The following is a 23,912-nucleotide window of genomic DNA, read 5'->3' on the forward strand; positions in this document are numbered from 1 at the left end:
AAAGCTGTTTCTTCGCGCCTCCCCCTGCTGATTTAATAGGCCAGGCCCCCTGGGGGGCCCGCCCATAAAGTCAAGCCTGACCTGAGGTAATGTGCACCACTGATCTGATTTCAATCCTAGAAGGATGATGCAATTTGTGCGGAGCTTGGATTTTGCCTCCAGAATCACTATGAACTTTTAGTGCGTTTGACTCCAATCGACTAATGCAGTGATCATTTTAATACTGAATTCAAATGTAGCTTATACAATAGATTATAACGTTTTTTAGACTATAACTTAGTCTAACTTACATTTAGAGTGAAATAGATGTTAAAGCAAGGTATGCTTTAGGGCGGGGCTACCTCGTGATTGACACATTGAGCGATCCAGTGGGGGAGTTGTCTTTGTTTCCGTTTTAGAACTTTAACCCTTTCACAGTGTGTTTTCAGTTCATGAAAGTTAATTGTAACCTTTTGTTGTGGCCTATAATGTCTTCATCAACGTTGGTTGTTCTTAGCTCCACCCTTTAGTGTGACCTCTGGTTTGAACAAAACAAGATGGCGAAGGCCAAAATGCCCTGAGAATTGAAAACGCTAGTCCACAAACTTCCACTTATTGTATACAGTCTACGTCTGATACCGATCGGCTTTGGAGATAATATGCATCGTGTTGTTTTTTCCTCCAGAAGGGGCGTTCCCCCCACGTTAGTCCAATGTCCTTTGGCCAGAGGTCGCGTTTGTCACATTTAGCGTACGAGCGATGCGGTTGTCGTGCTCTTCTTGTCTCGATTTCTTTAGGTATTGTAAATTGGCACGGTGGCCCTCTCTCCTCTAATCATCATCATCATCATCATCGTGCTCTAATGAAGCCAAAGATGAGTTGAAAGCAGCCTGTGGGGGTCATATCAGTGCTCATCAAAGAGTCCGCGAGATATTTTCTGTTAATGAAACGATTCCTCTCATCCCTCCTTTAACTCTCCTTCTGATTGTATAATTACAATGATGGTAGATATTATGATTATAACTGATGGCAGATCAGTTATCGTGGTTTTAGTTATTATAATCATGCTAAGAGTGGAACTGTTAATTACAGATGGAGCGCATTCAGAGCTGTAGCAGAGGGCTTCCTTAATCATAGGGGTTACATGTGATTGCTCTTAGTATTAGGATGGATAGGAAACAGTTAATGACAGTTTATGACAGTTCCTTTATCCCTCCTTAAACACACAGTGACATGAAAACTGTGTTTTATAACAAAATCCTTATTTTTCTCTCTTAAAACCTCCACACATTGGGGACAATGTGGGGATTAATTGGGACGCAAATATATTTAAATATGAATTAATAAATATTTTTGTTGTGAGTACGTTGAAACAAAACGCAAATATTACGCGGCGACAAAATTGACAGAGGCAGCCCAGGTCAGATCCACTCCTTTAGCTCTTCCCTTTCACAATAAAAGCGCGAGACGTATGCACTGCGTCCAGAGGGAACTCAAATTCACCCAGAGCCATTTTGCTAAAAGCTAAATCAATAGAATAGCTTACAGTAGTTTAGGCGATACAGCAGTTTACCTCAGACTCCTGGACGCTGCTCTGAAGGATTCATTTAAATCTCTCTCGTATCTAAACTCCTCCCACAAATTCCTTTTCATCCAGAAAGGCGCCACATCACAGAAGATGAGACTGTATTTTCGCTTCACCGTGACTTGAAGAGAAAAAGAAAATACTCACCGCTGTTACTGCTCAGATCATATCATCGCTTAGAATAATTCCAGGCGGGGAAACAAACGTGAGCAGTTGGAAAATTAGGTAGAGTTTGTAAACTGAGACAAAAACTTTTTATTACCAGAACTGGTTTGTATTTCCTTCACAGTTTACAGATGACTTGATTGTTGTGGGTTGTATGGGTTTCCTCTGTAATGAGGGAGCATTGCTCACATTTCAGGGATGCTTCATTTTGGGTTTAACTTCAGATAAGCGGAGGGTTATTCAGTCGGATGCAATCTGCAACCTCACCACTAGAGGACACTAATTCCTACACACTGCTCCTTTAAAACTAGATTCAAACTGGCCTGGAGAGCCAATCACAGACATCCCACTATGACATCGCTCTGCTAGCTCCCACAACCCACGAGTATGGATTCATGATGACTACGGGGTTAGCTGGTCACAGCACATCATACATGTGTGGATAAGTTATGTATAGGCTCTGGTGTTCAAGATGAATCCTCAAAAATATTATATATGTTTCACAGGAAGAGAAACTAGAGAGACTTTGATACAAAAAAAAAAATATGCCAAGATATAAACGTACAATTAAGACAGAGACCCGGGACGTCTCCTGTGGGAAAGTGTCCCAAACCGTCCCCACCGCACATCGGCCCGCTCGTGTTTTTATCTCGTCGTCAATCTCTCTCGACACAGACACAGGGACTGATCAACATTAACAGAGAGGGAAGGAGAGAGAGGAGAAAGTGATTAAGTTGGCGGGACAGAGGGGGAGAGAGCGAGAAAGACAAAGGCGAGACGAGACGGACCGGTAACAATGCAGACAGGAGGCGGAGATGAAGAAGAAGAAGAAGACCGAGCGAGAGACAAAGAGATGGAATGAGAGCAAGAGAGAGCAAGAGAGAGAGAGAGGCTGAGATGGAGTCAGTGGTATTTTTCTGTGCATGCTGTTAACAGGCTTATAGCAAATGAGTGCATGGTGTATTATCAAGCTTTTATAGCCTGAAGTAAACACAACACACACGCACACGCTCTTAATCAAATACACACACACACACACAAGCACATACAAGTGTACACATGCCGACTTATACTCACACGCATTTACGCCAGCAAACTCATAAGTACAAACACGTGCTGACAGTCTCTCTCTCTCACACACACACACACACACAGACGCTCACACACACACAGGCAGACGCACAGACACACACACACAGACGCACACTGTCATTAGTATGCTGTGGCTCGACGCTGTGAGGGCAGCAGAGGAGTATGATGAATATGTTTTTGGCACAGAGCGAGGAGACGGAGGAGAGGGAGGGAATTGAAAGAAAGAGCAGAGGAAGGAGGGATGACAGAGAGAGAGGAAAAGAGGACAGGAAGCGAGAGATGGCAGAGAAGAGAGCGGCGTTCCTAATGACTTTAGAAACTGACGAGTAAAAAAAAAAAAAAACAGCAACCCAATTACCGCTGCAGGGCCGTGCTTTTGTCTCTCTACCTCGCCCTGCGTCTCTTCTGGTTTCTCTCCGCGAGCTCGCCGATGACTGATCACCTTGGCCGGAGCAAAGTCAGGCTCAGAAAAGCTCCGTCTTCATGTACGAATACAGACGCAGCTGGTGAAAGAATAAATGTCCGGCACACAAGGGGAAGCGCGGTCATGTCTGCGGCGCTGCACTAATATGTAGGCAGGTTTTAGGAGGTGTTGTGCAGTGAATGTACTGTTATGCGACCTAATACATCAAACTTAAGGAGATTTAGCTGAGCGGCCTCTATGGACTAGAGAGATTTACATCACAGCGTACAGGGTCTGCCAGGGAAACTGGTCAGCTGAGGCTAAGTGCATGCAACATTTTAACTTGTCATAGTAAAAAAAAAAAAAAAAAAAGCCCAAGTGTGACTCGTGACATTAACGATGACTCAGCTCCAAAGTGTCCCAGTGACGGCGATGCATGTCAGCATGTTCAGCCATCATTAATAGGTCCCCCCCCCCGAGTTCCCGGCATCGCTCCTCGCCCGCTTTGATTAATCACTGCGACACGAACGCGCCATCAATCAATCGCCCCCCCGCTGAGCCGAATCAAGACAGATCCTCACGCATCTCATCTCGTCATCAAAGTAGTGACGAGTTGGCGGCTTTAACAACTGACTCACCTCGTGTTCCCCGAAGCTTAGTAAGCTTATTATATTTCATACAAATGCAATAGCGTCCTCCTTTCAGGTGAGGCGGGGCCACCACCACTGTAACACTGTAACACCATGACATTATATCTGTATTCTTCACGAATGTAGTTGAAGGATCGCTGTGGAGGTTTTCACCACTAGTCGTGCTGCGGAGCATTGTTTTCACGAGCGGCTCCTCATTTTGTGGAGAGAGAACACACGCGATGTCCCACGCTGCCGCTTGTAAAGCTGGGGGGTAGGTAACATTAGAGAACCGCTAAAAGTTAAACAACACAGTCCGGCGTTAACAACTCCTTTCCAACGAGAGTAGCTAGCAGCGCTAGCAAGAAAGTTGCCAAGTCATCAACACCGACGGGTCAACTTCAGGCCTTGTGGAAGACTCGTACGAGCCACAGGCACCAGAGCGTTTAGATGTTTTTAATCACACCTACTAAAGCTTTTAGTTCCTCCTTCAAACTCACTCGTACCACATGGTATACACTTGTGTTCTTTTTCTACTGTGTGGTGTTTTATTTCAACGTTATTGTCGTTACATTTGTATTTTGCACTTTTACCGGTTGAATAGTTTGTTCTTTCCTTCTGTCACCTCTTATATTTAAATCCTATTTGTTTATAGAAGTGGTTATTTCCTTTTCTTACATTCGGCTTTATATAATCGTATTTCTCACTTAATTCTTATTTTACTTTGCTCTCGCTCCTCTGTTTATGTATGCGCTCAGTGCTCAATGATTTGTTTTTTAAATTTAAATTGTATTAAATCTTTTAATCTGCAAAGCACTTGTTCTTAAGCTTGAAGACTGCGATGCAAACAGCATTGTTATTGCCATTAAACAGAGCACAGTCTACTGTAGAATGTATCCAGACAAAAGGCAAAGTCCAGAGGCTCCTACTTGACCTTGAAACGGAGGTGACTCGTAACGGATGGTCAGCACAAACTGCAGCAAACAAGAGTGCGTGCGAGGTACGGGACGCCATCGATCAGCGGGTTCAGAAGGCCGCCGAGTAAATGGAAGGGGTGAAAGCGACGAGGGCTTAAAGGCGGAAGAGTAAATAGAGAAATCTCCTCTCGTTGACATGCGAGAAAGAGAAACGCGCTCATTTGGTCCGTGACCTTCTGCACACTGTTGGTATTACATGTGTCCGATCATCACAGGAAATCGTCCGCTCAAAGGCCGAGTGATTGTCTGCCTCATCAGACGTCAGTGGGAATATAAAGGTCCTGTGTTGAATCCAGCCGGCAGCCGACGGGAAGATGCAAAAACAGAAATCGGGGATACAGAGCCTCTTTGTTTTGCACTCGTGTAAATCCAGTAGCTGCTGTGTTCTCCTCCGCGCAACCTCCGTGCAAGAGTTGCATCAGAAAATTGAGGATTTTTAAAAACCCGGCGTTCAGGTGTTACAGAAGCTTTATAAAGCAAAACGTCAGCGCACAGACGAGCGGGAGAACTCATTGTTCAGCTCTGGGGGCGTTTAAAGCCTTGTTAAAACTGTATCGCCGGGGCCTCGACGTGCGACGCTGTGATGCCTCGCACCCACATGAGAAAGAAGGGAGAAGGGCGATATGGAGATTTGACGAATAGAAGTAAACCGTATACGGAGCGGTCTCCCAAAGCTTTCAGGGGGTTTGTCTTGCTTTCAGTACAACAGCTCGCCCTCTTTTGTCGGGAACAACACTTCCAGCCGTGTTGTAACGGAGGAGATTGAGTGAATCAACACCGGGCTGGGTTGTTCTTTTTTATTTAAATCCAAGTAAAGCCACCAGCTAGCCAAATATATTCACTCAGATCCTCTGCGTGAGCCCTGCAAGTCTCCCAAAGCCAAAGATCTGAGGAGGTTTGTTGTTGTAGCCCGCAGCTACGCATCGATCTATCAGAAACTTCACTGGTCCAGTTAATCACCTTATTCTTCCAGAGAGACGGGGAGGGAAACAACAAGCCAGAGGCGAGGAAAGGTCCTGTTTTTCTCCCAGTAATTCATTTTAATTGTGGGGTTTCAGTGCTTGGAGATGAATTAATTGCTGATATTTGCTGGGGAAGAAAAAACAACATTTTTATTGTTTTTGTTTTGTTATCGTAATGGATTTAGTCATGTACAAAATTGACTCGGAGTTGACGGAGGGAGAAAAAGAGGATGAGAGGGCAAGGAAAAGCTTCACTGACAAACCTAATCACCCCATTCTTCTACTGAAAGGAGGCGAAGTGTGAATAGGAATAAAGGAGTGAACCGAGGCCGGGGTGAAGAGAGGGAGCAGGGGAGGAAACAAGGGAAGGAGGGGATAAAGAGGAGAGAGGTTTTTTTTCTTCTTCTCATTTTAATGACAATTAAAACCCTCCTCTTCTTCTCTTCGAGGAGCGAGAGAGGAAGAGAAAGAGAGCAGATTGAGGGTCAGAAGAGTGGAGCTTTAAGTGGCTAAAAGGGAAAAGCTGGAAAGTGTCTTAGAGTTGTATCGATTGGTACAGTCTATGATTTATCCTGTAGCTTTTATTCCTTTTAAAGTACTTCACTAACCTAGTTTATATATATATATCTAGATATATATATATATATATACACATACATACATGTACAAAAGGGTGTAAGAATCAAGAGTATATTATGGTACTATTATTATTATTTGTTGTAGTAGTCAGTCATATTATTTATTATGTCGTGCCGAACCCACTTTAAGACCCCATAATAATATTTATTTTCAAATATTAAAATTAAAATTAAAAAGTATTTTTCCTCAATATATACATTATCTTTTTCCAAGAGACTTTTTTTTCTTGTGTTATTATTTCTTATATTATGATTCAATTCTCAAAATCTCAGATATTATTTTCTAACAATGGCCCGAGTACCATCACATGTCACCAACGCAAGTAAATGTTTGGTAGTACTATCAATGATAGCAGTAGCTGGAGTATTTGTCTCATCTGCAACGTTCTTAAATATCCCGATTGTGGCACTCAAGAAAAAATGCATATGGCGGATGAATCGTATTAATGCTACACCATTTGCAGAACTATACATTGTGCTTTAAACTGTACATTGTGCTGCTACACACACACACACACCTCCCGCTGTGTGGGTTTGTAGAGACTTAATGAATTGACTTCAACTATTAGAGGATCAATAAAAGCAGATGTTTGTTCCATCATTCGTCTTCACTGTCAGCCATGGATTCATCAGACAGCCTCACAGTTGCCACTTAGCATGAACATGATTCGACAAGACGCACAGCCGCTGACATCATCATGTTGGTCATTCATGCTCTCGTGTCACAAACAAATTCATTAAGTTACCGTATTTGATACCATGGAAACACATGCTGGTAAAATCCTCTCTCTGCAAAACAAAAGAGCAAATTTACCCATCTTCTGTATCCTTTTAATTATCGACGTTTGAGTTCAATCACAGCAATAATGAAACTGCACTTAAGTTAATTCTAACTGTATATAATGATGTCACTTATATTTACTGTGCATGTGTGTTGACAGGTTTCTGACAAGCCCAAAGCCAGAGGCACAGCCCAAAGGTAAGACAAATGGCCGCTCTGTGTTGTAACGCTGTGATTTATTTAAAGGGGACATGACATGAAAACGGTTTTCAGTGCTGGTGCACACACACGTGGATATCTGGAGTCCCTACCAACCCACAAACTGTGAACTAAGACAACCCAGTCACTTTGTTTGTGGACTGCCTCGATCAGAAAACATGTGATTCTACCAGCCAATCAGATTCGGCTCTCCGTCCTACGTCACATGCAGGCTCATCAGAACATAATAGAATATACTGTGGAGTGTCTCCACCCGCAGCGAGAGAACCACCTTTGCAAAGGTGTGCCATATGTTCCTCAGACGCCAATCAGAGCAGGCTGTTTTTTATAAGGAGGTCTTAAAGAGACAGGCGCTAAAACGGAGCGTTTCAGACAAAGGGTGAGTACAGGTATATTCAGACAGACAGTGTGAGAAAAACAAAGTTTCTTTTGAACATTAAAGCATGTTAACCTGTTCTACTAGAAACCCCAAATACAAGTATGGAACTGAAAATGAGCATGATGTGTCCCCTTTAACTCAGTGGTATATCTACTGTGGAGCAGAGATGTTCACAGTGTGTGACATGATGCAGGAACTCTAGGTGTAGTCTGCATGAGGACATTTATCTGAAGCATTGTCCTTCTGCAGTATAGAGCCTGGTGGCCAGTGTGTCGTTGGCAGAGTACATAAAGTCAGTGCGTGACTTTCAGTATCAACCTAACAACAAGCTATAAATAAAATGCTCTTTGCCCCGAAACATACAATCGAGGCAAGCCGCGGCCGGCGTCGCTGTGGTTCTCTGTAGCTGTTGTTTGCAGCGCCGTTAAGGTCAAAGACGTCACCGCGACTGCGGCTATCTCGTTAAATCTAAAAGATGAAGAGGCGAAGGTTACCGGATGGCGTTTTAAGCGCGGATCAAAGATTCCGTCCAGGATTTGTAAACGTCTGAAGGTTATTGCACATGCATCCGCCATTAAGCTTTCTGGAGGTGCAGGGGCTCTAATTCACTGAAACATCTGCGGTGGCAGGTGCCCACTCGATAACCCCCAGTCACCAGTCTGCACTCACGCACACACTCCGCTCCGTACCATTTGAAATTAGGCAGCAGATGTCCTCTATGCTCGGCGTTTGTAGGTTGGTGCATAAATCTCTCCACATCTGAGCGGGGGCTTCTTCTGCAAGGCTCACCTGGGATCACGGTGGAGACGTTAAATCCTGTGTATCATCGCACATGAATACATACATGACGATAGAAGGTCAGTGAGTGAGCTTTTCCTCAGCCCTCTGTTTTTTTTACTAAACGTCGTCTCATTACGGCTTAACAAAAATGTAAGATGTGACGGTCATGCGAAAACAGAGAGCATATGGTGAACATATGGCCGAATATCAAGGCGGTGTGTTGTTGGAATAAAAAGATTTGCCCTGGCTTAATGTTAGATTTGTATTTAACTTATTTAGAAAGTGTGCAGAGCCTAACTCTTTAATATTGCTTTGAGATAAAACATTGTGCTTTGATATAATTTTATGGTACTTGTTCTTCTCTTGAGTATTTCCATCGTACGCTCCCTTCTGCTTTTACTCCACTACAGAGAGAAATATCCTGCTTTTAGTCTATTAGAGTTATTTTACAGCGACAGTCACAAGTTACCTTCCAATTTTAATATACAAAACACAGAACTAAATTCATTGCTGCTTCTTAAGTGCACAACAAGTCCTTTTCTGCCGCTCGGGGTCTCTCAATCACAACTTAAAACAACGTTCGGCGATGTCGCAAAGTAGCGTGGGATCATGGGAGTTGCTGTCTTCACCAGAGGAGGCTGGTCCTCCTTTCAAATATAAATAAGACTAATTGGGTGAAATTACCAAATCTCATTATCATTTGTCAATTAATTTTTGTCCGTTCTTTTGGAGAAAAAATAAAATAAACAAGTATTCTGGAAAGATCTTTGCACATTTCGATCATATCTTTAAAGACTTTACAGTGTTACAGGATAAAGTGGTGTTTGGGTTTTTCTAAAGCCCAAGTAAAGAAGACAAACAACTTTTATATTCAATTTGATAATGATGTTGGCAAAATCTTTTATTAATTATCATAAATTGAACAATAAAACAAGGTCATTTGCAGTAATAGTGCGATTGACCCCTGGCTCGTTTGTTGTTCTCTTTGTATACTCTAAACTGAAACAGTGTTCTTTTGTTTAATAAAAAAATAAAGTAGAAATAAGTAGCCATCTAATGTATAATAACTTGACGTTTATTCTGTCATTTCAAATCACAATGTTAATGTTAAATGGACTGGCGCTCTTCTGGTCTTCCGACCACTCAAAGCGCTTTAACGCACGTACAATTTAACAATACAGACTGGATCTGACGGAGAGTATAAAATGACTGGCCGCGTCTGATGATCAGTGGCAGAACACAGCAGAGAGTATTTCAGCATGGTCCCCGTGCTTTCCTCGCTTCAAAGCGGAACGCGAGGCAGAGGACTTCTTGTACTTGTCAATCAGCCCAGCAGGGGGCTGGAGCTACTGTGGAGGTTTCTTTTGTTGTCCTGGTTGCAATGTCCTCACTTCATCACCCAGAATTCATATACTGTTATGTCAGCACTGGCTTCAACCAAGATAACAAAGAAAGATCTTGATTATGAGTTTAACGATCTCTTAAAGGAGCCTATCTGTTGGTGTTTTATGTAGATTCCATATCATCCCATGTTATTGTCTATACTGAGCATTAAGTGCTCCCAGTCTGTAATATGGACGAAGGTAACAGGATGAAGACAATGTAGATGAATAACATCCACAATAATGCGTGGAGACGATAACGTCTATTTCCATTTTTCCACAGTTCCACTGTGTGTGGGCTACACGTTGTGATACATTATTGTCTTCCTGTACCATCTTGGGGGAACATGCCACCTAATTAATCATCAGGAAGAAAAAAAATGTTCGTTGTCTTTGTAACATCGCCGAACATCGGAGAGAATTCGTGTAAACAGCTGATTTTTTTTGGCGCCGAGATCAATTTTTCATAAGTTCATCTTTGGCTTGCAATGTGTTGTAAAGCTCAGCCTGGTGCATAAGAATATAACAATCTTTTATAAATGAGGCTCGTTGTGTTCACAGTCTGAAGGCATTAGTATGCATGTCTGGAGTGTGACTGTGTGTGTGTGAGCGAGAGAGCGTGTGCTGTGTGTCTGTGTGTGCCCCAGGCCATGTGTTACTCTGCTACCGCTAATGAGCCCATTCACTCTGCAGCCCAATCTACTGAGCACCACACACACACACACACACACATATCCAGGGGGACGCTGGGACTAGAGATGCTGCGAGCGATCCACTGGCTATATCCCCCATGGAGAGCAACACACACACACACACACAAACTCTTCACCCACACTCCTCACACCATCCATACAGACGCACACTTTTTTTTTTTTAATCCTTGCTCTGACAACCTCACCCACATACCAATCGTTATTCTACTGCCACACACACTCGTACAACCACCCACCCTATCCATCCCACCCTAGTGTATATTCGACCGTATCATTTTCATATTTCTGCTCAGTAATCTCTCAAATCTTTGTGCTATCTGCTTCCATGTATTTCCTTCAGCGTGTCCTATATTTTACCATACATACCCTGGTGAGGAAAAGTACCTGGAGTTATGTAAATCTGTCTTTTTAGTCCAATTATTTTAGTAGTAATGGCATTAATTCATGACCGCGTGAGTCTGTGAGACAATCTTTCAAGTGGACAAAAAGTTGTGCTTGTCCTGAGGCTTTATTTAATTAACAATGTATTCATACACAGAGACAATGGGAGGAGAAGGAGAGATGAGCCAGAGTGTTAGCACACTCACGTGGTGGCCGTGTACATTGCTAGCAGGCTAACACTCACGTGTGTACTGTCACTATGTTGGCTCTAAAACACCCGGTCACTCAAGACAATAGCAGGAGTTCATCAGTTTGTCCTCGCAAATTAATTGGCACTAGAAGCTCGGTGACAGAGTGGCAATATACAGTAGCTAACCGCTAACAAGTTAGCCATAAACACTCAGTTTATCCAGTCAGTCACAAAAGTTCTCCAAGCTAGCTGGTTTGCTAACTGTTAGTTAACAAACCGTCATTTAGCATACTAGCTTAATGACGGTTTGCTAACTGTTAGTTAGCATACTAGCTTAAAAATGACAGTTAGCTTACTAGCTAGCTTGGTTGCTAACTGGACAGTTCACACAATTTATTCCATATTTCAACGTCTAATAAACAAACATTATTACAGCTGTGAAAGCTCAAATGTGAAAGAAAAGTGTTTACACAGCTGCAATAAGGTTTGTTTGGCCTGGTGAAAATGAGGGTAATGAAATAAAATACAGTCTCCGTCTTCTTTCAAGGGAGTGATGGTGATAACCTGAAACAGGAAAGGTTGTCTTTACTTCTTGTTGTTATGGGAGCCGCCCTTACAATGCTTTTATACCAGATGCTAATAGAAGTTTACTTGTTAATCAGTTTTTTATCGAGAATGATTTAGCTGCAGGAACGCAAACCTGCTGAAAAAGAAATCAGTTGTTTCATTTGACTCCTGCTGTGACGTCAATAGTCAGAGATGAATGTGCTTACAATCGCGATCAATAATACAACAGGCTCATCATGTCGGCAGGTTGAAGAACTCAGGCAGGTTAAGTAGCGTGGATGCAACCTGGCATACAGGTGCATCAAGTGTGACACCAGTTCAGATGTGATGCACTTCTTCAAACACCGTCACTCCTGCTGCTGCCAGGGAGCATTACACTACATATGTAGGAATGGAAACCTATTATAGCCTTCCCCACAGTACTGCCCGGGGCAAACACACACACACAACACATAACCACAAATACACGCATGCACACACTGCTGAATGGAACCCATCAGCAACTGTGCTTGTGAAAAAGTCATAATTTATGACACACGACGAACCATCTACAATAAATGATTTAATCCCTATTCACACGATAGTAGCAGTTTATATTTAGTAGTCTATATTTTACTTAGATTTACTGACATTATCCCCCAGATATAATGTCAAGACTCTGCATAACATCCAAATTTAATACAAATAGTATGCTACATGATATTTATTTAATACATAGTGTGTTATTTTAGGCTAGAGGCCTATTTATGTGTCCGTGCAAATAGGTCTCCAGTAGGGCTGCACCGAACAGTTCAGAGCTTCATTCGTAAAGTTGACATTGGAATTATTTTATTAGTAACATTGCGTGCGATAGTCCACTTTCCACCTTCTCTTCCGCTCTCTCAGTGATTGATGTGGCGCTCAGGCCTCAGTCCAACAGTCCAAATGTTTTGAGAAAAGACGTCTGTAATAATTTCCCAAAATCTTTGATGAGAAATCTCTGCTTCAATCCATATTTTGTTGGCGTTTGGCCTTTTAAAAACATAAAAAACATTTTCTGCCCCGACAACGACTGCCCCGTTTATTAAAGGAGCAGCAGCAATCTAACAGCACCATCGATTACTTTTATACACAAAAACAAATTACCCCCATTTTTTTGAGGGCGCAATAACGTCAAAAGGTATGACAACCGCCATTCAAAGCTTCATATCGAACCTTTGAAACGCTGTTTGATGCAGCCCTAGTCTACGTGCCGTGTAACGAGATGGGCCCTCCTCAATTTGCCCCCCAAAAAGCTGTCAGAACTTTAATATGTAATTACCAATGCAGCCTCGAAATGATTGACCGAGAAAGAGGCAGACGAAAGGCATGAAGAAAATAAAAAGCCTCGTAAAAACACATCAAAAATACGACCCCAAATCCCCAAGAGGCAGATTTTGCACAGTAATAATATTGGCAAAATATGATAGCTAATTATTGGTGGAATTTTTCCTTTTACAAATTCCTTATTTTACAAATTCACACGGGAGTAAGAGCACAGACGACCTCTAATTATTACAAACTACTAGAGGTCCCGAGGTAATACTCGTCCCATGTTGACTTATTACACTATAAACCTCAGTGCAGCGTGCCAGACGATTTGTTCTGAGCGATAAGATGGAAAACACTTCTCTGATGATTGAGACACAAACAGTGTATGCACATGTGGGTCTACTGCTGCGTTGAGCTCTCTCACGGGCAAGTAAAGCTAGCAAAAGTGCAACACATACAAGTCTAGAAAATAAACAGTTGCGGTATTTTGTCTTACAGAATTTTTATTTTACAGTACATGAAAATATATTTGCTTCCACAATATATTAGCTACTCTTTAGAAAATATAGAAAAAAATAACCCTGAAACTGTATTTCTGCTTCCCAGAAACTTAGCGACACAACAGAATGCTCCCTTTAAGGACCAAGAACATTTGGAACCCGAGTTGGCTCTTCATTAGTCACAGAGGTATCAAACTGCTTCAGATGTGTGTCCTTGAATAAACAGTCTAATACAAGCGTTGATCTAATCAAAGCAAAAGATTTGCATAGCATTTCACAGGGATTTACTGTTTAATTCCCCGTAAATTGAACAGCATTCCTCCACTTCTGGTACAATTATGCACCGGTGCCTTGTTAGACTGCAACGGAGTAACTGCAATAATTTCATAAATCCCCTCGAAAAAGGCTCCACAAATCATAGGTTTACGCACACCTGTGAGTCGGGTAAACAAGCCCACATGCAAGTATGCATGCTGGAGTGTACACACACACACACACACACACACACACACACACACAGGAGAGAGAGTGTGAGTGATTGAGAGAGAGACGAAGAGGGAGATTGTAAAGCCAGCTGTGCAGCGGGAGGCCCTGCCAAGTGGAGGGCAGAGCCGGCGAGCTGAAGGCAGACGATAAGATGACAGATGAACTGAGCCCAGATGGCTTCCACATCTTCACTTCACAATCCTGCAACGCCGCTTTAATTCGACATTTATTCCCACCCAGTTCCCTCGGTCGTTTTCAGACCCACGCGTCTACCTGTTTTCCAGCATGATCCTCCCGCTGCACGCGCCTCTGCTGCGCCTCGTCTCTACCGGCTGCACTTTATCCGAGCAGTGGCCCGTCTGGCTCTGAGCCGTCGGCTCCATTGTTTACAGAGGCTCATCAGTTCAGTTTAAGGAGGGGGGGGGGGGGTAAAAGCTGTAACTGTCTATTGTCTGTTGATTGCCCGTCTTACTTTCAGTTCCTGCTGGTTAATGAATGGGCGACACAGTCCAAACTGAACCGTGCAGTAGTGACACAGACGGAACCCTGCAAGGTTCAAATCGGCACATGGAGGAAAACACAACACTGATTATAGGATGCTGATATCAGCTCATTTTACGAAATCATGTTACAGTACGTGTAAATAAATAGTAGATCCAGGCAGTCGACATAATATTGCACGCCACCTAAATACAGTAAGTCATTCATTCAGCCGTCCGTCTGGGGCGAAGGCAGGTTGCCAGGTTTTCACAGGGCTGACACAAAGAGACATTCACGCTCACGTTCACACTTACGGGCCAGTTTAGAGTCACCGGCTAACCCGCATGTGTGTGGACTGTGGGAGGAAGCCGCAGAAAAGCCCCGCTGACACGGGGAGAACGTGCACACTCGTCATAGAAGGGACCCAGGACCCTCTAGCTGTGAGGCTGGAGTGCTCACAATGCGTCAATAAATGAATTACCAGACTATTCTGACAAAAGAGTCAAATCAAACATTCATGTGGATTTTAGAAATACTGAGGTCATGACTTCTCCGAGCACAACCCCTCCCTCTTAATTCATTCTGGACTCGCCACCAACCGAACACAATTTCACATTTTATTTGATCATTTAACTGCTAACTATTTAATTTTCTCCTTTTATTATGCGCCACATGTCGTTTCAAAGCCGTTCCTACTCTGCACAGTATGCCTGAGAATACTAAAGCACTTTTATTCTCGTTCCTTTTTGTGCTTCCGAGACGGACTTATCTTTTTGGGTAGTCCGGTCCAGTCTCCTCAAAGCCTTTAAAGGGAATTTCTTCAATTCCTCAAATCTCCACCTGGACTCTAGGATGAAATGATTCAATTTTAGAGGTCATAGTTCAAGGTCACTGTGACCTCACGTCCGTCCCATTCTTGTGAAGGCGACGTCTGAAAATTGGGCACAAACATCAACTTGGACGAACTGATCAGAATTTGGTGGTCAAAGGTCACTGTCACCTGATAAAACACGTTTTGGACCATAACTCAAGAATTCATCTGCTAATTATGACAATTTAACTTAAATGTCTAAAAGGATGAAATGATGGAGCGATACATTAAAGACAAACATGGATGTAAAGTGCAACAGGTCTGGTTGGCGAAGCCATATAACAGCAGGGCAGTAATTATAGTTAGTTTAAAACTGTCTAAAAAATATCAGAATTTGCCTTGAAAGTTAAACCCGTGTAATATTTCTGTACCTGTAAGTAGTAAAGTGAGGATTGAACTTCATTAGTGGCTTGTATGTGCGTACATTAAAGCTACTGTACTCAAAACTTACTGAAAATACATAAGAAATAGTTTTCTCTTCTGAATCCGAGTGCTGTTGCCATGAGTAAAATAAGTGTTTTCAATATACTGTTGATGTTTTCCCACAAACAGGATGAAATATAAAACCAGATCAATCTCAAAACTTCAACAGATTCTTTCCAAATAAAAAAATAAAGCCGAGTCTGGTGGAGGTTGAGGAGTGCACCAGGGAGGAAAGAGCCTTCAGGACACAATCAATAGCTACAGGTGGTAAACAAGAAATGTGCCCGAGTCAAGGTTGAACATGAGAAGTGTCAGTCTGTGGAGGGAGAGCGCTCCTGACATCCTGTCTCAGGCGACCAGACCGTCCGCTGAAGTAAACATCAGACCCGCTGCTGAATCCTGAGGGACGTCGTGCTGCTTGTGTTTTGGTGCAAAAGTCAAAAGAAGAAGAAAAGTTCAAACTTGATACAAAGGACAGCTTGAAGATGAACATAACTTACAGGTGGCATTCTAAAGTACAATCAAATATCATAATTACCTTAATCGACTCATCGAGAGATATACGGGCGTGACTTTTATTATTTTAGCTCAACTTGATATTTACGTGCATGTGTGTTTCCATTAGAATGCCGCCAACCTGATGCCAGAATAAACCGCAGACGTTGCACTTTTTATATTACCCGAGCCTGAGAGCCCATTTTATTTATTATGCTCTGCCTGTGTGGGTTCATTTAATCTAGGTTCGCTTTATTTAGGATGTATTCATATTTCTTTCACCTTTTAATTGCTCTTTGAAAGCGTGTACTTGCATTATTGTTGCTGTTATATTATCATTTTCTCAGCTGCATAAAATGTTGATAAAAATGACATCAAATAATATCTTTTATCGCAATTATTCCCGGGACAATATATCGTCCAACAACAGTAGTAATCGTGAGAGACCAACTCACATTTCCACCAAAATTCATCACACAGGATTGTACTTAATCCCGCTGCGACTGTTGGGAATGCAGGTTTTACATCACTCAAACATTTCACTCACATAAAATAGACCCGTAGCATAAGTGGCTGAAAACGCAGACCCAACTTTTGACTCGAGGTAAAGAGCAGTGAACTCTGTAAATGTCTTTGTAATGAGGACTGGAGACGTACTGCAGAGGAAATGTCGCTGAACTCACAGTTCAAATATGTGCTGAGCTCGTCACACTATTTCAGTATTGATCTCGGGTTGCTTGGCTAAATGTCTACTTGCTAGTTTACTGTCTTATAAAGACAAACATGTATAGTTTCATTTCAATTAGTAACTTCTTTCAAGTTGGAGCTCAAAATGGATTCTGGTGCATTCAGACTGAAAACAGTACTGTGTGTGTGGCGAGACAATGAAATATGCAGCAGGAAGTCCAGTCTGAGGATACATCACTGCTCAGCCGTTTATAGCATCATGACAGACGCTTATCACAGAGACCATCATGTTGTCCTGTCGTGATGATCACAAGGTCAACAGTAGAAACACACACACACCAATCAAAGTAATCTTGTACTTTGATTGTATCATGCATTTGATTGGCCAATGAACATGACGTTGCATCGCCAAACGTTAGCACCCCAGTGGCCTCACGCGCTCAAAACTAGCCGATAGCTTGTTCTCCGACTTGTCTGCTCTCAGCTCTCTCGTGTCCAAACAACTTCACACTCAACTAGGGCGGCGACCTACCATTATCTTCATTGCTGATTAATCTGCAGATCATTTCATCGATTAATCGATAATTGTTTGGCCTCTAAAATGTAAAAAAAGGTGAAAAAATATGAATGAATGTTTCCCAAATGTCTTAAAGATATACCGTTTACCATCATAGAGTAAAGAAACCAGACAATATTCATTTATGGAATCAGTTGATGAATGGATTATCACAATAGTTGGAGATTCATTTAATAGTTGACAGCAAATACAATTAGTCGATTCATCTTTTGCAGCTTTGAACTCGACTGTAGCGAGCTGCACGCCATGTAGCGGTTAATAGGGCTCCCCTCTCCGTTATCACAGCGTCTACGTAACGCACCACTAATAGATCTCCCTTAGATCTCAAGAGCTCACACTCCAGACGGCACTTCCTCGGGTCATCGGCAACACACACCCGCCAAGTGAGAAGTCGATGGGATGAACGGTTGCAGAGAAAATCCAAGGACAGACAGACAGAGACGCCTTTCATTCCAGTCAGAGTTTAGTGTGTGTGTGTGTGTGTGTGTGTGTGTGTGTGTGTGTGTGTGTGTGTGTGTGTGTGTGTGTGTGAACACAGCCTCAGAGGAGGCCTTTTGCTGATAACACAAGTGAGCTGACCTGCCTCCACACAGCAGTCTTTTTACAGGTGACCCTCAGGTGTAACCGTGAACAGACGTTTTATCCGCTCGCACGCCCGTTCTTCTCCACTTGACCTCGTCGACGGCGCCGAACACTGGCAGATGTTAGCGAGTCGCTGTTTACCAAAGTGCGGCCGCGAGCTCAATAGCCGCCCGCTCGCCAGCAATGTGGGTGTCGTGTTGGGTCCTGCGAGGCCCGCTGGACATATCAAACCAACAGATCGCTTTTTTTTTTTCTCCCCGTCGAGGCTGTGAGGGCTTTCATTTCCCTGCTGCGCTTGTGATTTTTATCACGCAAATAAACAAGACAAGACACCGAAGCCTCCGCCGGAGCCCGGAGATCTGACAAAGGTTATTTTGTAAGTCGCATCTGTGTTGCTTATGCAACACGGAAAATAGAGAGAGAGTGAAAGGCTCCGCGTCCTAAACACACAGAAGACCTGCACTGATGGAGGAGATAGAGAAGAGACAGGAAGACACCCGTGTGGAACACGGACCAAATGCCCTGCATTGTTACATAGAGCTGGAAATACATTCTAGATGCATGAGCCAACATAAAGCATATCGAGATTATAATGAGAGCTGAGAGAAAACTTTACCGGCCTAACTGAGGAGAAGATGCAGACATACCCACCTGCATATATTCTGTCAAAACTGACAACGAGTTCACTCCTGGATGAAGTTTGTACGTCTCAACTTCAGCAAAACATCGCAGAAATGAACCGTAAATGTCCTGTTAAGAACTCCGTCGGTCGGCACCAGCTGGCGTTGCATTTTAATTTGGCACCGACGACGGCATTAAATTATTTCCGACGGCTGACGGCTGATTTCTGAGAAAAGAAATGAAGAAAAAAGAAAACGAGGAAAGCGAGCCAGATGTAGACACACACACACACTCAGATTCATCTCCTTTCATCTTGTTCTTCCAGCACATACTGTTTGTGTTGCCAGAATGAAATGGGCTAGAGAGCACTCGTTTGAAAAAATCCCATCGAGAGGAAGAGACGCTCGCGCCGTCCTTTGACTTCACACGGCGCTATTTAAACAAAAAGGAAAACACACAAACATATCAGTGTGGGGAAATATAGACTCGTCTCATGCTTCCAGTCAGTGTTATCTTTTTTTTTTGGCAAATGAATACGCAATAAAAAAAAGAGTAGCATCGAATCTATTAAATGGGCCTCGCACCATTTTATACCGCGCGTACGACCCATCGGGAGAGTTTCTCTCATCACGCCGAAGAGACGTTGTGAATATAGGGCGGCAAAGATAAAGAATTAAAGGCGGCAGACGTTCTCCTCTGCACTGTTGTACACGACACATCCCAGGAATACGATCTCATCCACTCGGTTGATGTTTGCTCTAAACCTTGATTTCTTGCCAAATGTCGTATCGACAAAGTGGGCTCGCCCACCGGGGGGGAAAGCGATTCCTTTCCCAGAGTTCACATGTTGGCGCTCCTCAAACAATAAGGTGCTTCAGGTGAAAAGCGACCGGTGTTATCCTTTGTGTCCGCAATGAGAAGCCGTCTCCGGTCCAGCCTGGCTGCACATCATTCCCCATTCAGTGTAGATTTAGTGGATTGTTATTCTCCGGGAGGAAGAAGTGCTGCTTTTCTATGAAAAATAGAACTTACACTGGAATGTTGCTGTCCAGGACCGCGGCTGCCGTTGACTTCAGTGTTTGTTTTTTTTAGATCTGATATTTGTCGTTCCCCAGACTCTGTATGCTGGGCTTTGAAACAGCATTTCAACCTTTATTTTCACACTTTATTTCATGCTTAAGTCCCTAGTTTCCTAATCATTTCCATGAAACAAACTGTGATTTGGTCGTAATTATAGGGAAAACCGAGACAAAGTTGTGAGACGTATTTTAAAATCCTGCCTGCAGCCAGTCCGGGATCTTTTCCTCCCACTGGTGTTATGAGAATATTAGGATTTGGGAGCACAGAGATGAACAGCTGGTGGTAGTAATTCTCCAGTCGACCATTGCAACAAGATGAGGAAGTCATGAGAGCTCCAGTCAAAGCTCAAACCAACAGCCATGTGGAAAGAGTGATTTCAATATTAGTTTCCGATGCTAATGTACCAGAAGGTTCAAGTCAGTTGCTTCGTTAACGTCACCATTTATTTGCCAAGTCTCTCCATTTTTGGCACTTTGCTTTTATCAGGTCAAACAGAAAACTTGACTTATGCTCAGAAAAGAGTGGATTGAAGGGCCCTCAGCGAGCGCTTCTGCACACACTTTTATCTTGTCTCGAACTGTTTGCTCATCCAAAAAAAGTTGTCAGTTCAAGAGATGAGTAAAAACATTAGTGTAGTTGTGCTGGTCTGGTCAGTGAGGTCTTTTGGATGTGAATCAAGAATAGTAATGCGTCTATACTACAACAGAGAGCTGCTGCTGACTCACAGGACTCTTTAGTTACATATCGGAAGATTTTACGGCCAGTAAGGGACATTTTAGAACCGGCCCCACCACAAGTCCAGGATACGGCTTCGTATCGCCATCTGTCTGCAATCTCTGTCTCAGCCTTCCAGTAATCCATGTACGAACAGGCTGTTCACTGTAAGAAAAAAAAAAAAAGAAGGAAACAGTGTTTGGCAGTCCTGATCCAAGAGACGTTACGTCTCAGTGGTTTTTACATGTAACTTGTCAGATTACATCTTGTTTGTGTTTCGTGCAGCGGCGGCAGCTGATGAACAGCACGCATTCATTATGGGCCAGTAGAACATGGATGTGGTACTTTTTTAAAAGCAAACAAGAACGTCGGACCAATCTGAAATAAAACCCCCAGATCACGTTTGACGAGAATGGCCGCGTCCAACTGCCCGGCCAATTCACAAAGAATGGATGGCGGCCGCTGACAGCGCCATGAATTCCGCCATCTCCCCCGTCTCAAGGTCCGATATTACGATATGTAACGATATCACAGGGGACACACACGCCCGTAAAGTGTTGCAGCCGAGTGCAATTTGCCCCTTTTTTTCTTTGGCGTCCGGTCGCAAATGTGTCAGATGGCAAAGTATAAATGTTGCCTCTGCGCCAATAGCACAGTCGGCAATAACAATATCGTGGCGTGCAGGCGATGCATCCGTCAAAATTTCAGGCGAGGAATTTAAACATGGAAGAGGGAAACCCCTATTTGGGATTTAATCTGCCGTGACCACTGGAATGTCAGGACATGACACGCCTCATAAATGTGCTTCATTGACCACCGAACTCTCTGAAGATGCTAGTTATTGCTTTGTAACCTCGTGAGGCTGTAAGCACTGATCTTCGTGAAGTGGACTGTTTTTTGCAATAAGAGGATCATTTGCATTGATTGGGCCCAATTTGGTGCCAAATGTCTGCGTACTGCCTCATTTAGATAGGTGCCAATAGCGCAGGAGCACCGAGACGCTCTTTGCTTGGCTGCGCAGTCAGCGGTGCATTCCAACCCCAGCGGGGGGTTTCAGACTCAAACCAATTGTAATATGTGCAGCGTTAGCGTCCGCAGAAGTCCACTCAGTCCTTCAGTGAATCGTGATATCGGGCTTCCGAAATACCAACAATGGAACATAATAAATAGCCTACATTGTACTTACTTCCTGGTAACAGTCGCACAACGCAGAGCGCATCATTTTATAGATGATAGATGCCAAAATGAACGTCGCACAGCTGCCAGCGATGATGCATACTGATGGTGTTTGAAATCTCAATTTACTGATCATATAGCGTTCAATGCCAATAAAATGTTAGTTCCTCCATTCTACGTGCTCTGCACATGGCAGTACGGCGTGTTTAAAGCAGCGCCAGTCAAGTGTGTTTGTGTTGTGTAATGTGAATGGTGTCCCGCAGAGAATTATCACCTGACTCGGCAGTTTCCCCCCAGCTGAGTAGAGCGTTTTAGCAGCAGCTTTGCTCAGCACCAAACAGGCAGACGGATACAATTAGCAGCTAGAGAGCCGGAGCTCAGCACAGTGTCAACACTGTGCTGATATTCATATACATCAGGTGAGCAGAAACACGCAAAGGGAACGCTAACGTCTCAACGTGAAGGTTTGACGTAACACCTTTTATGGTCAGTGTGGTGTTCACAGCTCGTTACGCTGCACCTAAGGGGCAAAAAGAATCAATTACTGACTGTGATCAGTTCTTAAAGTGGCAGATGTTTCTCTTGCAGCCTCGTCTTCAGCTCTCCTGTTGTTTTTTGTCATTTCCCTGTCTGCAGTAATAGAATGCCGATTTTAGTTTGGATGTGCATCAATAACGTCCCCCTGGTTGTTTTGAAACATGAGAGAAATTGAAAAGGTCCCGCTTTGAGAGACGGCCGAACGTAACGAACAATAACTCTCTGAATGGGATTTGTACATCTGATTACACTTTGTGTCTTATTGTGATGCTGATTTGATGAAACCGCAGACGGACAAGATCTCGCTATTCTCTGTAGCTATTTGCATTGTTCAGTCAAATCTGAATCTAGCTAGCTTTCTCATGTGATTAGAGAACATTCTCTGCTGTGATTTGACGGGGGAGGGTCTGCATAGGGAAGACCCAAAAACACACACACACACACACATATATATATATATATATATATATATGTGTGTGTGTGTGTGTGTGTATACACAGGGAGATAAACTCGACTCTTTGCCAATATTGTTTCAATGGTGATGCTAATAGAGCAAAGTGAGGTGAGAATGTAATTGAAATTGAAAGAGAGAGACAAAGAGAAGAGATGAGTAATGATAGACGAAGAAAACACGGCTGAGAGAGAGACTGCCTTCATACAGTATCTGTCACTGTGTGTGTGTGTGTGTGTGTGTGTGTGTGTGTGTGTGTGTGTGTGTGTGTGTGTGTGTGTGTGTGTGTGTGTGTGTGTGTGTGTGTGTGTGCGAGGGCTGCCTCAGGAACAGTTGATGGATTTGCTGCTTGACTGCTCACACAGATTGGTGCCTGCTGTGATGGCAGCCTTGAACTGAAATTACATGCACACACACACACACGCACACGCACACGCAAAAAGAGAACTACACGTAATTGCAATTTCTGCGTGTGTGCACGCAAGCTGCGTGTGTGTGTGTGTGTGTGTGTGTGTGTGTGTGTGTGTGTGTGTGTGTGTGTGTGTGTGTGTGTTCTTAAGTCGGGACGAGCGGGTGTGTTGCCTCTAGGAGGCCATTTCAAAGCACCGTGGAAGGATGGATGAACACGAGGCCGACCGAAGCACCGGAGAGGATTGAGGGAGAGGACTGAACAGGTCCAGAAAACGCTGTGTTTATGCGTTTAATAATAGCCGATTATTATGTTGTGTGTCATTTTCATTGAATCAGTGACAGGGGGACTGGCTTCCCCCAATCATTATCTTTTTTCTTCTTTTTTTAATCGGTTAAACGAGATACATCACAACCGAACAGATTGACAGTGAGAACTCCTCTTTACTTAAGAGTCTGATGATTATTCTGCCAATCGAGTCGATTAGAAATGATCTTGATGTAGTTTTCTGATAAAAGTTCCCAAACCTCTGAAGTCCATAGATGAGATGAATGTGTTGTGGTGAGGTTGTGTGTTCTGAGGAACCTCACCACAGGAAGTAACAATAGACCTGTAGGAGTACGGCACTGTGTGTGAACTGACTATGGGATGCTGCAAAACAATGTTATCCAAAATAAAAATACTGGCAGTAGCTGGAACTAACTAATTGAT

General features: G+C 43.3%; 1 protein-coding gene across 1 annotated transcript in view; it reads left to right on the top strand.

Annotated features, from left to right (window-relative positions):
• Window positions 1–23,912, top strand: part of aff2 (AF4/FMR2 family, member 2) — a gene marked incomplete at both ends in the record, with an annotated part of 136,207 nt that overhangs the window by 83,329 nt on the left and 28,966 nt on the right. The window contains one exon of the mRNA XM_079167445.1: window positions 7,372–7,409. Coding sequence (XP_079023571.1) covers window positions 7,372–7,409 — 38 coding nt within the window. The remainder of the gene's footprint in view (window positions 1–7,371; window positions 7,410–23,912) is intronic.

Source organism: Pholis gunnellus (assembly GCF_910591455.1).
Source record: "Pholis gunnellus genome assembly, chromosome: 10".
Classification (NCBI taxonomy): Eukaryota; Metazoa; Chordata; class Actinopteri; order Perciformes; family Pholidae; genus Pholis; species Pholis gunnellus.